At 46.4% G+C, this 15,210-nt stretch overlaps 1 protein-coding gene across 3 annotated transcripts in view; it reads left to right on the forward strand.

Moving 5' to 3' along the window:
• The window catches only part of SGPL1 (sphingosine-1-phosphate lyase 1), a 53,929-nt gene extending 40,869 nt beyond the window's left edge, over nucleotides 1-13,060 (forward strand). For all 3 annotated transcript variants that reach the window (XM_045514214.2, XM_010951645.3, XM_045514215.2), the window contains exons 8-15: nucleotides 2,323-2,411; nucleotides 4,049-4,154; nucleotides 5,562-5,660; nucleotides 6,331-6,480; nucleotides 7,625-7,863; nucleotides 8,952-9,098; nucleotides 10,007-10,127; nucleotides 10,621-13,060. In XM_045514214.2, coding sequence (XP_045370170.1) covers nucleotides 2,323-2,411; nucleotides 4,049-4,154; nucleotides 5,562-5,660; nucleotides 6,331-6,480; nucleotides 7,625-7,863; nucleotides 8,952-9,098; nucleotides 10,007-10,127; nucleotides 10,621-10,761 — 1,092 coding nt within the window. In that variant the 3' untranslated portion in view covers nucleotides 10,762-13,060. The remainder of the gene's footprint in view (nucleotides 1-2,322; nucleotides 2,412-4,048; nucleotides 4,155-5,561; nucleotides 5,661-6,330; nucleotides 6,481-7,624; nucleotides 7,864-8,951; nucleotides 9,099-10,006; nucleotides 10,128-10,620) is intronic.
• The last annotated feature ends 2,150 nt before the right edge of the window (nucleotides 13,061-15,210 follow it).

Below are 15,210 nucleotides of genomic sequence, written 5' to 3' on the forward strand. Positions count from 1 at the left end.
CTGCAGTTAAGCCAGGCCTCTCCCATTAGGATCTGTTTTAGTGCCGTGTCAGGGATCAGGAGGAGGATAGATGGAGTCTGATATCCCCAGTCTCTTCTGATGCCTAGACTTTTATAAGAGGACTGATTTCCTGTGGGATTATGTGAGTTTCTCACTTCAGTCCCTGTATGTCTTTTGATCTCTGTCTCTCTTGTTAAGCCACTTTGGTGAGGAAAGTTCAGAGGTGGGGAACAAGAGCCAAATGGCTGAGCAGTCTTAAGCCTCTTCTCAAGTAAGGTCTTAAGCTCTTCTCATTCTTTGTTCTTTAATCTTAAACTCTTATTTTTTATTAACTTACTTGCCTCAGTTAGGATGGATGAGTGGTGACTATATACTTAAAGAAATTAGGTTGCCATGGGAAACAGTCTTGGCTTGTGCAAATGCCATTGATTCCAAATAATATCTAAAAGAATAATTTTCAAGTAGGTCCTGCTCTGCTCCTGTTCTCTGACATACATATCATATATTAGAGTGAGGCTTTTTTTTTAAATGTTGAAAGATGTCGACTAATGTAATTATTGAGGCCCCTGTCTTCTTACTTCAGAGTTAGATTTCCATTTTTCTTTGGGTGTAGAGGGTAGAGGGAAATGGGAGAGTAGCAACGTATTTAAACACAGAATTTGGGGATCAGAAATAAAAATTAGGAGTAGAACTTGAGTATTCCTGCTTTTACGGTCAGAAGGACACTGGTGTTTGCCTAACAGATAACAAAGTTGATTTGATTAGTTACTGAACTGAGAATAGGACTTGTGGAGTGGGTGACTAGGGGGTTTGGAAATATTTCTGCTATGTCATTACTGGACTTTAGTGAGAGATCAGCACCCTGGGGACTTGGTCCTTTCCTGCCTTTCTTCACAGCTGGCTTAGCTCCTCATGTGACATTCTGAGGTTTTATGCTAGACCACAGGACACACTACGACTGGCAGAGCTGACCTCAACTGTAGGCAGAGAAATGCAGGGACCTACAAATAAGTGTCCTGTGCCAGAGTTAAGGGCCTTACCGTGGGGATGACGGTCACATGTTTCAGGAAGGCTTCCTCAATCACAAAATGACTAACTTTCCTCAGCTAATCTTCTATATAACTCCTGACCACTGGGGTTTTGTATCCAATGGTATTTTTGTCCTATATGTGGATATAATTTTAGAAAATTTCAGTCATTACCCACTCTCGTCTCATATTAAGCTGCCCTAAACATGAAAACGTAGAAAGTTTTACTTTTTATCAAAACATGTTGATGGATGACATTGAGGGGAATCACTTAGTCTCTCAGGGGCTCAGTTTTCTCACCTGTAAAATGGAAAAGCTGTCCAAGATTATATGACTCTTTGGAGACGATAAACCTAAGAAAATGTCCACCTAGCTCAGTGCTATGGCTTTTTTTTCCCTGTTTGTTTTGAAATGATTTCATTCTTACATGTTATCAAAGGACAGCCAGATGTGTATGACATGCCCGTGTTGGTCAGGTTTACTGAGAGTCAGATCGGGTGTTAGGAAATGTTGATTGAGGGTCTGTCAGGCGTGAGCTCCTGGGCTAGGTGCCAGGAATACTATTATGAACAGAGTGGTCTCCACCTTCATGAGTCTGTAGTCTAGTGAGGAAAACAGGATGAATGAAATGACCTCTTGAGTATTTTTGTATCAACTCTGGTAAAGAAATTCTCCTGTATCAGAGGGGCTAGGCCTAGCTTCAGGAAAACATTTTCTTTCATTTAATAACATTAGGATTTTTGTTTTAATTTCCATAAAGTTAGTAAAATTCCTAGAGGCTTCTGCTTTTCTCTTGTCTTTCAAACTTGACAAAACTGCAAGTTTACTTCCGAACGTCCTAATGTCTCTTCTTGGTCTCCTAATGTATTGCATAGTTGACTAGAGTTGTAACTTCACCGTTTCACATTCTTCAGTGGGCACAGAGGTTTAAATCAAAGTCAGTAATCTTGACGCTTTTGAATGGGGTAAAATGCCCTATCCTCTCTGCAACTGGACGAATAACAGAAATGTAAGTGGATTGTGCACAGGTGGGGTCTGGGCAGATGGGCTTTTGTCCATACCGTGTGGAGCTTCTAATCATTCTTATTTAGTAGTTTTCACTCTTCTTCTGAACCAAGATTGGGCTTAGCCAGTAAGGTCAAGTTTTCCTTCTGGAAGATAGCAGTGTCTGGTCTACAGCTTGCATCCAGTAGCTCGTGTTTCTGCATCAGACACCATCAAGATCGAGGCAGGAAATGCCTGCTGGCGGCTATCCCTAACTCCTTACACAGATGGCATCTCTTTTTTATTACAGGTGACCTCTGGGGGGACAGAGAGCATACTGATGGCCTGCAAAGCTTATCGGGAACTGGCCTTCGAGAATGGGATCAAAACTCCAGAAATGTATGTACAGCTGTCCTGGTACATTTGTACAGAATTGTTTCCAGGAACCCCATGGATACCAAAATCCTTGGTGCTCAGGTCCCTTATATATAAGTGGCGTAGTATTTGCATATAACCTATGCACATCCTCCGGATAGTTTAAATCATCTCTAGATTATTTATAATATCTAACATAATGTCAGTGCTATGTAAACAGTTGCCAGTGTGCAGCAAATTCAAGTTTTGCTTTGTGGAACTTCTTTTCCCCCTGAATATTTTCCATCCTTGGTTGGTTGAACTCATAGATATGGAGGGCTGACTGTATGTGTGGCTGTTTTTTCCCCTTGCAGGTTTGTCTGTGGTACTGCTCTATGAAACAGCCTGGCAATCTGTTTTCTGCTTCTTTACTTCCTCTGGCAATTCCAGTCCTTTTTCTTCCTGTCCTGTGCCTTTGACCATTATCCTTCACATTCAGCAAAATCCTAAGTGGGTCTGCTAGTTAATATTAAAGGCCACTCCTTTCCCCAGCCCCACATCTGTGCATGGTGTATGCTGTAAGCAAGAACAAGATCCTTTTTCTAAAAGTGGCAGAGTTATAGGACTACATCTTTGAATTCTGTGATATTTACTCTAAGTTTATCTGGCCTAAGGAAAGCTCTCTACTTACCTTAGCTCAGTGAAAGTTACTTACATATAGTGGACTGTTTCAGGAGACTCCCTAAGATAATTTCAGCCTGAAGGCTGTTTTCTGGGAGGACAAATTTAAAAAATCCTTTTGAGATTGACCCATATTGCCACCCCATGGACATTATTTTGATACCTGGTTGCATTTTTTTCTCTAGACCTGCTCCTTGTACAGCATGTTTATACCACATCTTTTGGGTTAATGTTTCTCCCACAAGAGTCAGGGACTAAGGGTTTTGTTGCACATGATCTCACGCTATGAGTCATACCTAGCTTAAGAAAATAAGTCAGGCTGCCGTCTTTCTTCATGGATTAATTTTTGGTGCTTGATGCTTACTCAGTGATAAAGATTTTTCTCAAAGGGAAGAGAGTAATGTAAGAGTGGAGTAATTGAGGGAGGTCTGAAAGCAAATGACTTCTTTATCTGTACTATTTGAAATGCTGCTTCCAAGTGTGTAGGAAAAATGGGGGTTTTGGTTTTTCACAGGATCATGGTCTTTCGGAGGTGGAGGGGACCATTGGTCTGATGCTTGACTGCTGCTGTAACATCCCTGCCAAGCAGTCTTACGTTTTCTGCTTCAACCTGTGTCATGTCAGGAAGCTTGCTCCCCTCTGAGATAATCCATCTTTGGATAGGCAGCCGTTAAGTAGGCTCGACTTTATGTTGATCTGATCTAAATTCTCTGTCCTTAATCTTTTACCCGGCAGCCCTAAATTATGCTTAGGATCCCTCCATGTGGCACTACTTCCGAGTTCTTCCTGCTGCCAGTGATTTCCTAAATTATAGGGAGAAGCTCTAGAAAACGTCTTGACTTCTTCTTGTTTGTGCTTAAAAAGAAACTAAAACAAACACTTAAAAATTTGAGGGAAAATAGAAGTTTACTCCTGGTGATTCAGGTTAGCCACTAGCCATGTTGTCTCTTGGACCCTGCTTTGATCTGAATTTCATCATTTTCTTCCTCCCTGTCATGTAGCATAGCCCCCCAGAGTGCCCATGCTGCATTTGACAAAGCTGCCAATTATTTTGGGATGAAGATTATACGGGTTCCACTGAACAAAATGATGGAGGTGGATATTCGGGTGAGTTCCTCTGAAGGGCTGCTGCCTGTCTTGGGCTGCGAGAAGCAGGAAGTGCACCCGATGACTCGCATTTTCCAGCATCACATGCAGATAGGCTCGAAATGCCTTTGATAGTAGCAGCCAGAGTTGCAAAACCTGCTGCTGGCAGTGGTGAGTCATTGCAGCTTCAGTCTTTCCATAGATGCATGAGCGCCAGTAGGAAGCCGAGACTAAGTGGAGACTTTAAAGACCTGGGTTTTGCTTCAGCACCATCCCTTTCTCTTCCGTTTATAAGATGAGCATGGACTAACTTGCCCCAAGCCTCACACTGAAGTTTTTGATTGGCCTGAGTTGGTACCATTGCCATTATAATAGTGTTTTTTTTCAGAAGTAAACTATCCAGTTTATTAGCACTGGCATTACTCACCCCCAGCCTTTACTAACGTTTTAACTGACTAATTAACTGACAAGTAAAAACTTCTGTATATTTAAGGTATACAGCTTGATGTTTTGATATATGTATACATGGTGACATAATCACCACAATCAAGCTATTCAACATATCCATCACCTCACACAGTTACCATTTTGTTTCTTTTTTCATGGTTAGAATACTTAAGACTACCCTCTAGATGTCTAAGCAGATTTCAGGTATATAATGCCACACTGTTCAGTGTAGTCACACGGCTGCATTAGCGCTCCGGAATGTACTCGTCTTGTCTTGCTGAAACTTGGTACCCCTTGCCCAGCATCTCACATTCCCCTCATCCTCCGGCTCCTGACATCTAGTCTGCTCTTTGCTTCTATGAGTTTGACTGTTTCAGATTCCACATGTGAGTGAGATCATGCGGTGTTTGTCCCTCTGTGTCTGGCTTATTTAACTTAGCATACTGTCCTCCAAGTGCACACACGTTGTCACAGATGGCAGGATTTCTTTCTTTTTTTAAGCCTGAATAATAATTCTTTGGTAATTATTTTTATGCCTTGCATTTATGTAGAAGAAGTTTCCAGTTTTTAGAGTGCTGTCAGAATCACATCTGAGCCTTATGACAGCCCAGGGAGGTCGTAGAAGCTGTTAGTGTTATTGTAATGAGGAGACACCTTGGTTGAAGTTATGTAGTTTACTCAAGGTTTCACTGCTGTTATGTGGGGCCAGGACTCATATTTGGCTCTTTTGCCTCTTAATCCAATATTGTTTTTTACCCTCACGGTGATTTTGCTGTTTTTGTATTGTTCGCTCAGACTATTTTCCCCCAGTGTTTGTTTTTGGCCACTGTGGTGGGGAGGCAGTCTTCCAGGCTGGAGGAGTGAGGCAGGGGCATTAGTGGAACCGAAGCTCTAAGCTGGTAGCCTCACTTGCTCTTGGCAGCAGAAGAGAAGAGTAACTGTGATGTGGCTTCTCATTTTTTTTCAACTTTAACCCCGCAGGCAATGAGAAGAGCCATCTCCAGGAACACTGCCATGCTCGTCTGTTCCACCCCGCAATTTCCTCATGGCGTGATAGATCCTGTCCCTGAAGTGGCCAAGGTATGTGGGAGAGATGGAGTCAAACTGAGTTCTCAAGTAGAATCTAATTGTGCAGTCCTTGGCAAATAGAAGTGATTTTTGAGTTGAAATTTCAGCCCAGTGGTGATGAGTATCTCTCATCAGCCCTGTGGTAAGCTGCACAGCTCTGCTTGAGCCTCTGACAGTGACCAGCTTCTGCCATGGGGGAGGGCTATCACAAGGAAGAAGCCTTTGTTTAAACTGGACATTCTGAAAGAGTACAGACATTTCAATTCAGATCAGGAAGTAGTCTGCACTTAAGAGCATGCCTGCCTCCAAGAGGGTGGTGGTCACTATGCTGCCACATAGCACCCCTCCCTCCTGCCCTGCAGTTACTAGCGTGGGACCCTCCTCCCTCCGCCGCCTAAATCAGAGTGATGCTCATTTATTGCTTGATTTTGCAGTGAGTTTGAGGTTCTGCATATTTAAATATAAAACAGAAACCACATTTCAGATGAATTATTTCTAAGGCTAAATATATTTGAAAAATGAGCTTTATTAAGATGGTCAAAAATAGCCAGGTTTTTAAAACATGGAAGACAGTACATAATGCCCTGTGGCTATAACCCCACCTTTCCATCCATGTCTCATGGAGTTTCTGTTACAGGGCTCTAACTGATATTCTCTTATGGCCTTTGGTTTTTGGAACTAGCTGGCTGTCAAGTACAAAATACCTCTTCATGTGGATGCTTGTCTGGGGGGCTTCCTCATCGTCTTTATGGAGAAAGCCGGATACCCGCTGGCGCAGCCGTTTGATTTCCGGGTGAAAGGTGTGACCAGCATTTCAGCGGACACTCATAAGGTGAGTGAGGGAAGAGACCGCATGTTAATCAAAGTAGACAGTTGGTTATTTTGACTATTATCAATGAAGTAAGTTGGTTAAAGCATTAGCTTTCCTTGTAAGTATAAAACTAAATCTGGCTCTGAACTCTCACCAGGGCAGCTGATTCATATGACAAGGTACAGCGACAGGTGACAGGCAGTAGTGAAAAGGAACCTGCTATCTTTGTGTCGTATTGGCTAAGAGAATTTCTGTATCCAGTGACTGTATGCAACTAGGACATGCTAATGTAGTGGCCCTTATTCAAAGGTTCCCCGAAGCCTTGAGATCCTTGGGGTAGGGGGTGAAGGTGAGGTTGGTACCAGAATTCCTAATTAATGCTGCAGCTCCTATGCTCCTGGGGCTCTTGAATCTGAGTGACCAGAGTATATGGATGGAAGAGTCCTTTGGGAAAGGGATGAACTTACATGCTCAGGAATGTTGAGCTTGTAATGTTTGGAATGTCCATCCCTGCCATCCCTGGGGGACTGAGGCAAAGTCTACATCTCGACAGACCCTATGCCATTTTTCTTACCCTCCGTCCTTGGGTGGTTCAGGGAGTGAAATTAGTTCCAAGGTAACTTGAGTGAGAGTTCATTAGGAAGGCACATTAGTCAAGTACATAGTTTATTTTAAAGCTGGATTAAGTAGCTTCTAGATTTTGAGCACCATGGTGCTCTTAAAAAGGAAGTGTAATACTAAGCAAAAAAGATGGAAAGGGAGTCAGATCGTGACTGTAGTTGCTCCAGGTGACCTGAATTCTATCCTTTCCTGGCTTCCAGTGGAAAGTTATCTTTACTCCAGGGTGGTGTGTCATGACGGAAGCAGTGTTTTAAATAAGGAAAAGCACAGGCTGGATGAGAGACAGGAAGTAAACTTATTAATTGAACAAGACATTTTTTTCCCCTGTGCCTCAGATTCCTCATCCCTAAAATAGAGAATTTAAGTCCCACCCCTTAAGTTTCCTCTGCCCTTTAATAAATTATAAGTTGGAAATCTTAACATGAGTGGGAACACAGAGAACCTGACACACGAAGGGGAAACCTGCATGATGAGACAGATTCTGGGGCAGGGGCGCCACACGGAACTGCACACTCACTCACCTGTCTGCTTCTTCCCCCTGCAGTATGGCTTCGCCCCCAAAGGCTCTTCAGTGGTGTTATACAGTGACAAGAAATACAGGAGCTATCAGTTCTTCGTTGCCACGGATTGGCAGGGCGGCATCTATGCTTCCCCCACCATTGCGGGCTCACGGCCTGGCGGCATTAGTGCAGGCTGTTGGGCCGCCTTGATGCACTTTGGTGAGAGCGGCTATGTTGAAGCTACCAGACAGATCATCAAAACCACTCGCTTCCTCAAGTCAGAGTATGTGTAGAAGACTGGGAGTCTGCCTTGTCTCTTGCTTTGTCTACTAATAGGCTCGAGGCATCTGTCTGGCTAAGCACCCCAGTCCCAGCCCATCTGCAGTCCCCCACGAGGCTGAAGGTTTAGGATGCAGCTTAGGAGTGGGGTGCTGGCCTGGGAGGATAAGCTCCCGCCCTGTGCTGTGACCTGGAGGGTCAGATCTGGGCTTCATCTGTAGGTCATCTTGTTAAGAGTATCTTAACAACTCGCAGCTCTTACCAAGTGCTGATGTTGCTGATGTACAGCTTACTGGTTAAGACAGTGGTTCTTAAACTTGAGATTGACTCCTAATCACCTGGAGTGCTTGTTAAAATGCAGATTGCTGGGCCCCACTCCTAGAACTCTGATTCAGTAGGGCTAGAACGTGAGCCCAGGGATTTGCATTTCTGGGAAGTCCCCAGTGGATACTGATGCTGCTGGTCTAAGAATTACAGTTGGAGAATCACTGGGATAAGAAAAGACTCGGAGAGGGGGCAGATGGAATGGGGACGGATGGGGTGTGAAATCTGGGGTTAAGGCTAGAACCAGGCTGCATGCTTTGCCTAATGTGTTCATGGGTTACCTGCCTGTCTGTGTGTCACCGGGATTGAGGCAGGAGAGCTTTCCTGAATCTTGAAGGTGAATGAAAGCAGCCCATATGCATGGCTCATTTTTCGGCCTGCATATAGTCCTGATACACCCATCTGGTGCAAACTGCTGTACCGTTTCTTGCCTTAGAAGGTACATGGATGACTTTTGAAAGAGATGGAGAGATTATTTTTCCAGGATTTTTTTAAAAAGTACATTGTTTATCCCTCAGATATCCCTGGGGGCAGATCATAATTTGGGAATTGGGCAGACAGGAGCCAGTGGTCCTGATTCATTGGATCTAGAGGGATTTGGGCCTTTAAATATTTGTCATATTAAAGGACCACTGATCTCAGTCTAGCCATCTTATTTTAGAAGATGAGAAAACTAAAGCCCCAAAAGGTTAGATTGTAAGGGAGAAATGGGATCATGGGCAGAGGAGTGTATGTACCTGAATTTCCTTTTTGTTCCTCTTGTTTAAGACTGGAAAACATCAAAGGCGTCTTTGTTTTTGGGAATCCTCAACTGTCCGTCATTGCTCTGGGCTCCCGTGATTTTGACATCTACCGACTATTTAACCTGATGACTGCGAAGGGGTGGAACTTGAACCAGTTGCAGTTCCCACCCAGGTGAGTGTGAAGAAGCCTCTTTCCATTCCTTTGCTACCTGATTTTTGAAGAACTTGAGTAGCAAGGTGACCTGCAGTATAGACACTGACTGCTGGAGTCCAGCTCTTTGTTGGCAACTGTAGGATCTGTAGGATGTCCGTCTTGCCACCTGGAGTTACTCGGTATTAGGAACAAGAGCTGTTAGTTTTAAACTCTGGCAAAATTAGGCGGCAGCCTCTTGAGGCCAGCGGTCAGTCACAAGATCTCCCCCAACCCCCCCCCACCAGACTCCCTCGCTTTCTAGGCTCCGTACTCCTGCATCCTTAGGTGCTCTTATTACCTGAGTTCTACTGAGCTCAGAACCTTCCAGCAGGCCTCTCATCTTTCAGGCCTGCTACTGTTATCTTTAATATGTGTTTCTAACCTAAAATCTTCCATGAGCCTTTAGATAAGCACTCCACCCCAAAAGAATAGGTCTCTTCAGCGTCCTCCATGCACCCCTGATCCTTTCACACGTTGCCATTGTCAGTCCCATCTGGACTCTCTTTCCTCTTCACAATCCCTCTGTACCCCGTTCTCCCTCCAGGGGGAGCTAGAGTTCCTTCTTTGCCCTGAAGTCCTTCAAGACCCCAGCCCTGTGGCTGTATCCCCAAGGTTTATCATCTAAGATAAACGCATCCCAAATTCGTTGTCACATGATTGAAGGCATAGCACCTGACAGTTCCTGAGGGGAGGGGTGGACAGCACAGGAGTGGTTCTTGATCACACTGAGAGCAGGAAGCCCTTGCGCAGCCCACGCTTGACAGCCCCGATGCCCAGGACTGGGAACAACATGGATGACCTCCGCTTGTCTCAGATAACAGGAAGAAGCAACCAGCAAATTTTAGAACTTTTTTCTAAGAGTCACCTCTCTGTCCCTTCTCCTGTAGCATTCACTTCTGCGTCACACTGGTACACACCCGGAAGCGAGTAGCCATACAGTTCCTAAAGGACATCCGGGAATCCATCACTCAAATCATGAAGAATCCTAAAGCAAAGACCACAGGAATGGTAGGGACACTGGGGTTTTCCTTCCTGTGGACGTTTAGGTGGTGGGTTTGAAAGAATCAGATGACCTCCAGTCTGTTCCTCCTTCTGCCCTTTAACCACAAATCTCTTTCCTTATTAATTAATGGGTATTCCCAGGGCTTTTAAGTCTCAAATGAGATATGTGAGATACAATAAGCACCTTATAAACTTGGAATTGGTATAGAAAGGCAGGTGGTGGTGGTGTCCATTGGAAAAGAGAATTTTGAGACAGGAAAGGCAATAAGCCTGTTTCTGCTGGACTTTTCTACACCAGACCCCATAGGATAGTTCTTTGGGCAGAAAGGCAGACTGGCAAGTGCCTGTGAAAAATGTCCTCTGCCAGCTGTCTTTCTGCTGGGATGGCGCCTGGGGTGGGAGTGGAGTGGGAGAGAGGAGGGCACTGGAAGGCAGGCACAGCTCCATCTTTGCTGTGAGCCCCTCCTCACTAACAACTGTTCTCTGACTGGATTTGTAGGGCGCGATCTACGGCATGGCCCAGGCTACCGTTGACAGGAACCTCGTGGCAGAATTGTCCTCTGTCTTCTTGGACAGCCTTTTCAGCACAGACACTGTAACTCAGGGTAACCAGATGAATGGTTCTCCAAAACCCCGCTGAGCTGGGACCCTCTGTAGCCCCGAGGGGCATCTGGCCTTTAGAAGGGTCTCGGGGTGGGGAACAGGCCACGCGGTTTCATCTGGTCTTGCTCCACACAGCACAACGGAACAGACCGCGGACAGCTTGAGCCTCAGGATTATTGGCATCCTTCTGTCGTTCTATAATGTGAAGACCAGAGGATTCCCTTACACAATTATTTTGCCCTTGTTCTAAATGTTACCCTGGGAATTGTTTTAACCATCTCCTTTTCTAACGTTTCTTGCTCTCAACTTCACTTAATCACTGTGTGGCAGCTCTGACCTGTCCTGACTCCTTGGGAGGCTGGGTAAGTTTTGAGACAGGAAAAGGTCTGCTTTGCTACCTCAGGCAGACGGCTCCTCCAGCCCCTCCTGGAGCGGTCAGTTGTCTCGCAGCCCCTCCTAGTGCAGCTCCTGTTACCCTCCCAGGACCCAGAGTGCCCAGGCTGTTGTTCCTGCTATGCAGGGTCGGCATGGCCAAGCGGATCTGCTTGGTCCACCGGTCCTCTTCCATGCTTGCAGTCCCCATTTCATACTCTGTTGCCACCATCTTTGAAGATTCTTGTTTGAAATAATGCCACTGGTTTGTCCCTGCTTCCATGGACTGGGTTCAAGAGAACTCCATTTCCAGAGACTAGGACATTCTGGCCCTGGTGCTTGCCTCTCTGAATTGCCAGTGTTCAGAGCACACCTGAACCCTCTCCTGGGCTGGTGATGGTCAGAACCAGACCCTTTTCTATACTTTTCTGAGTATCAGAGTAAGATGAGCACCCAAATTCAAATGTGTGTCACCAGAGTTGGTGGCGGTCCTCCCCTCCCCTGTTGCTCTAAGCCATCATGTAGGAGAATGTTTGCTTGAAGGAACAGCTCAAAGCACCTTCACAAGGTGCCCTGACTTACCTGAGGTAGGTGTGAGGAGGGTGTGAGAGCCCCCAAGGTAAGGAAAATCTCTCTCCATTAGTGTGGTCTTCCTGCCTCTTCCCCCTTTATTCAGCTCCCAAAGGTACTACGGCAGTTAAGCCTCAGGTACTGCACTCCTCGGCCCTGGCTAGGATGAGATAAACCTTCTGGAATAGGAAAACAGGATGCAAGTGTCAGTTGTGGCCTGGGGTCTGGGATTCCTTATTAAGACTAGTTGCTCAGGGTGGTGCGGGGACGGGACCCAACCCTGCACCCACTTTCTCCCTCTTCCCTCTGCAAGGGGCCCAATGTAGGCTGAGCCACTGTCCTGCTCTCATGACGACATACCGTGTGCCTTCCTCCTCTGCAGCCAGCAGTGATGGGCTATTCCTGACCCAGGTTCAAGGGGAAATGGGTCAGTCTTTCGAGGTTTTTAGCTGGGTAGAGGATAAATCAGGAGTAATTGTCCTCGGTTCCACCACCCTCCTCAGGGACTTCTAAATATTCAGCTTCTTCAGGCTGGTGTCCTCTAGTCCCCTTCACTGGGAGTGCTGGCTTGGAGAGCCAAGACACCCAGACTGCCCCCAGCTGCTCGGCACATCTGTCTGAAGTGTTCTTTAGCACTGTACTTCCTCCACGGTAACTGACCCACTGGCCGTGCCATTCCAAGGCTGGTGCGTTTCATTCTGTCTTTTGTGGATTCCAGGGGTGGCTGGAGAATGCATGTGTTGGAGGCTGAGCTTCTTCAGACATGAGAGTCACATTCTTCCCAGATGCCGAGCACCTCCTGAGAGGAGCTGTAGTCAGAGCTGTGCATGAACGTCCCTGGGTCTCCAGTGCGGTCGTTGTGTTGGAGAAAGCCCAGACCCAGAGTGGCCCAGCAGGCACCACTGTGGTTTGTCAGAGAAGCAGGTGCCCTACAGAGTGTGCTGTTGCTTCCAGTGTCTCCCCATGACCTTCCTCTGTGCTGTGACATTGCTGCTAAGGGGCGATGGTGTTTTTCAAAGGGACCTGCTGTGGCGAGCCACTTTATGATCATGAGCGTTAGTCTGACTTAGTACTTGTGGGCTTTCTATTCTCTATGTATCTGTGCACATTAGTTAACACCTAGTCAGGCAGAGGTGGGTGGAATGTCTTAACATCATGTTGCTAGCAGATGTCACATTGGCCTCTGCAAAAATCAGACTGTCTAGTTTGTGCATTAGTAGTCGCATGAATATACTGCCATGTCACTTTTAATATGATGTTTTATACTTGGAAAATGGTACTTGCCTCTTTTAGATCTTTTCTCTCTTTAACCTCTTCCTTTTCCATCTCAATGCTTCCTAATTGCAGCAATACTCTCAAGAAGCAATTAAGTGATTAAATGTCTCAAATCCTAATCATTGTCGATGGTTGCATTCACTTGTTTATTTAGGCACAGCGCGGCAGCGCCCAACTGGCTGCTGGTGAGTGAGCGCCCCCTTGTGGTGAAATGGTTGTGTGTGGACACTGATATTAGGACCAATTGACAGACATGGGGAGCAGCAATTCCACTCAATTCCAAGCACTTCCTCTGTAGCTCCACCAGGAGTGATGGGCACACTGGTTTAAAGGAGGTCTGGAACTCAAGTCTTTAGTTCCCCAGGGCCAGGACCCTTATGTTTTGTCATTTCCATCCACATTTACTTATACCTTAATGATGGATTGAGCTATATATGTGGTGGTCTGCAGGCAGCTAGGCAGTGTGGCTGTCTCACCAAAGGACAGACTTCAAGCCTTGCACTGGGTTTGGGAGCTGATAGAACCCTTCAGCTACCTGCACACGTAACCACTGGGTTATTCAGGTTCTGAAGGCTGTCATTCAGGTAACCCAGCTTTTCATTCTGGCTTTTAGCCCACTCCTACTTTGCCAGAATCGAGCCAAGGAACGCCGCCTTTGCTATATATAGTTTTCTGCCAAATAGCTTGATTCTCTGAACGCCTGCTTGCTTTGGGGTGAACCCTAGAGAAAGAGGGGCCAGGATGTGCTTGGCGAGGAGAGGCATGGCCCACCCAAGAAGTGGTGTCTGGATGCTTATACCTGCTCCTCACACCTGGGACCCCTTTGCCTTCTCTGTGGGTCTTGGTAGCAACAAGCTGCTTTTAGCTAGGCCCAGTCGTGACAGAAGTAATGACGAAGGCCTAACTTTATAGCCACCACCAATAGCCTGGGTAAGCAAAAGTAAGGTGTGAAAGCCTTTTCTTGTACTTGCTGCTTTTTCATAATCTCTCCTTAACATCCTCCCCTATAATTTCAATTGCATTAATTTTAGAATAAATATTTATTTCTAAAAATTGTTGCTTGTGTCTTTGTCCCACACAAAGATGCTTAATTTAGCTATAGTGCTCTCGAAGTTGGCATTTTTCAGCCTTTTATCTCTGAGAGTAAGCAGAGGCAGGAAGGTGACATACACATAGTCCATACCTCCATGTCTGGTGGCTTGCCCCCTGATCCACAGTCATCAGGTCAAAGCACACTTAGAATAATTTAAGTCAGATGTGGAGCAGATGGGGGACCATTGTCTGAATCTTGTTGGTTTGATATTAAACTTTACTGAGAACTTGTTACTAACAGAGGTACTGGAGAGAAATCAAGATTGCAGAGTAGAAGGACATGGAGCTCACCTCCTCCCACAGATACATCAAAAGTCTACCTACATGTGGAACAATTCTCACAGAAAACCTACTGAACACTGGCAGAAGATCTTATACAACCAAAGCTGCAAAAAAGGTCCAACCACATAACCATGTAGGATGAATCAGGTTAGGACCTGCACCCCTGGGAGGGCTGTGAAAGAAGAAAGATTCCTTCACCCTGGGAACCGCCTTCCCTGGCTGAGATCAGCCGGGACAGACAGGGAGCTTCAAAGGAGCATGCAGCAGCCAGGCTGCAGCAGGCAGAACAGGAAAAGACCAGCAGAGTCAGTCCTGGCTACCTCGCAGTTCTCCCCAGCCTCAGATATGCGTTGCTGGTGTATGCGGGAGGCTGGGTGCTGAAACTTGGGCTTCAGCAGACAGACCTGGAGCAAGGACTGGGGTTGGCTGCAGGGAGACAGCCCGAAGGTGTTGGAGCATGGTCCAGACCGCAACCAAGAGTCTGCACAGGAAGGAGCCCAGGTCTGCTACTGAAGCCCAATTGCCAACACATGTGCAAAGAGAGGGGCGGGACCCTGCCACAGCGTTCTCAGCATGCTCACAGCAGGCATGGCTCCACCTCTGTGAGCCCTGGGAGTGCGCAAGCGCCAGTGGGTCCCCCCCCCCCCCCCCCCCCCCCGCGGGATGGGCTGAAATTTGAGCTGTGTCTCAGCGGCTGTGTGACTTCTGGGTATTTATGCTGCAGTAGGCAGCTTTGTATGCACAGTGGCTGTGGGACACCTGAGCAGATTACTGGTGCTCCCATGGCTGGCATGGGTCCAGGTGCAGGTTTTGTGGGCACACAGAGGCAGGGGTGGGGCCTGGGCTGATTGTACAGCTCCCAAGGCGGGTCCAGGTTTGTGGCTATGGTGGACCC

Source organism: Camelus bactrianus, chromosome 11 (assembly GCF_048773025.1).
Source record: "Camelus bactrianus isolate YW-2024 breed Bactrian camel chromosome 11, ASM4877302v1, whole genome shotgun sequence".
Lineage (NCBI taxonomy): Eukaryota > Metazoa > Chordata > Mammalia > Artiodactyla > Camelidae > Camelus > Camelus bactrianus.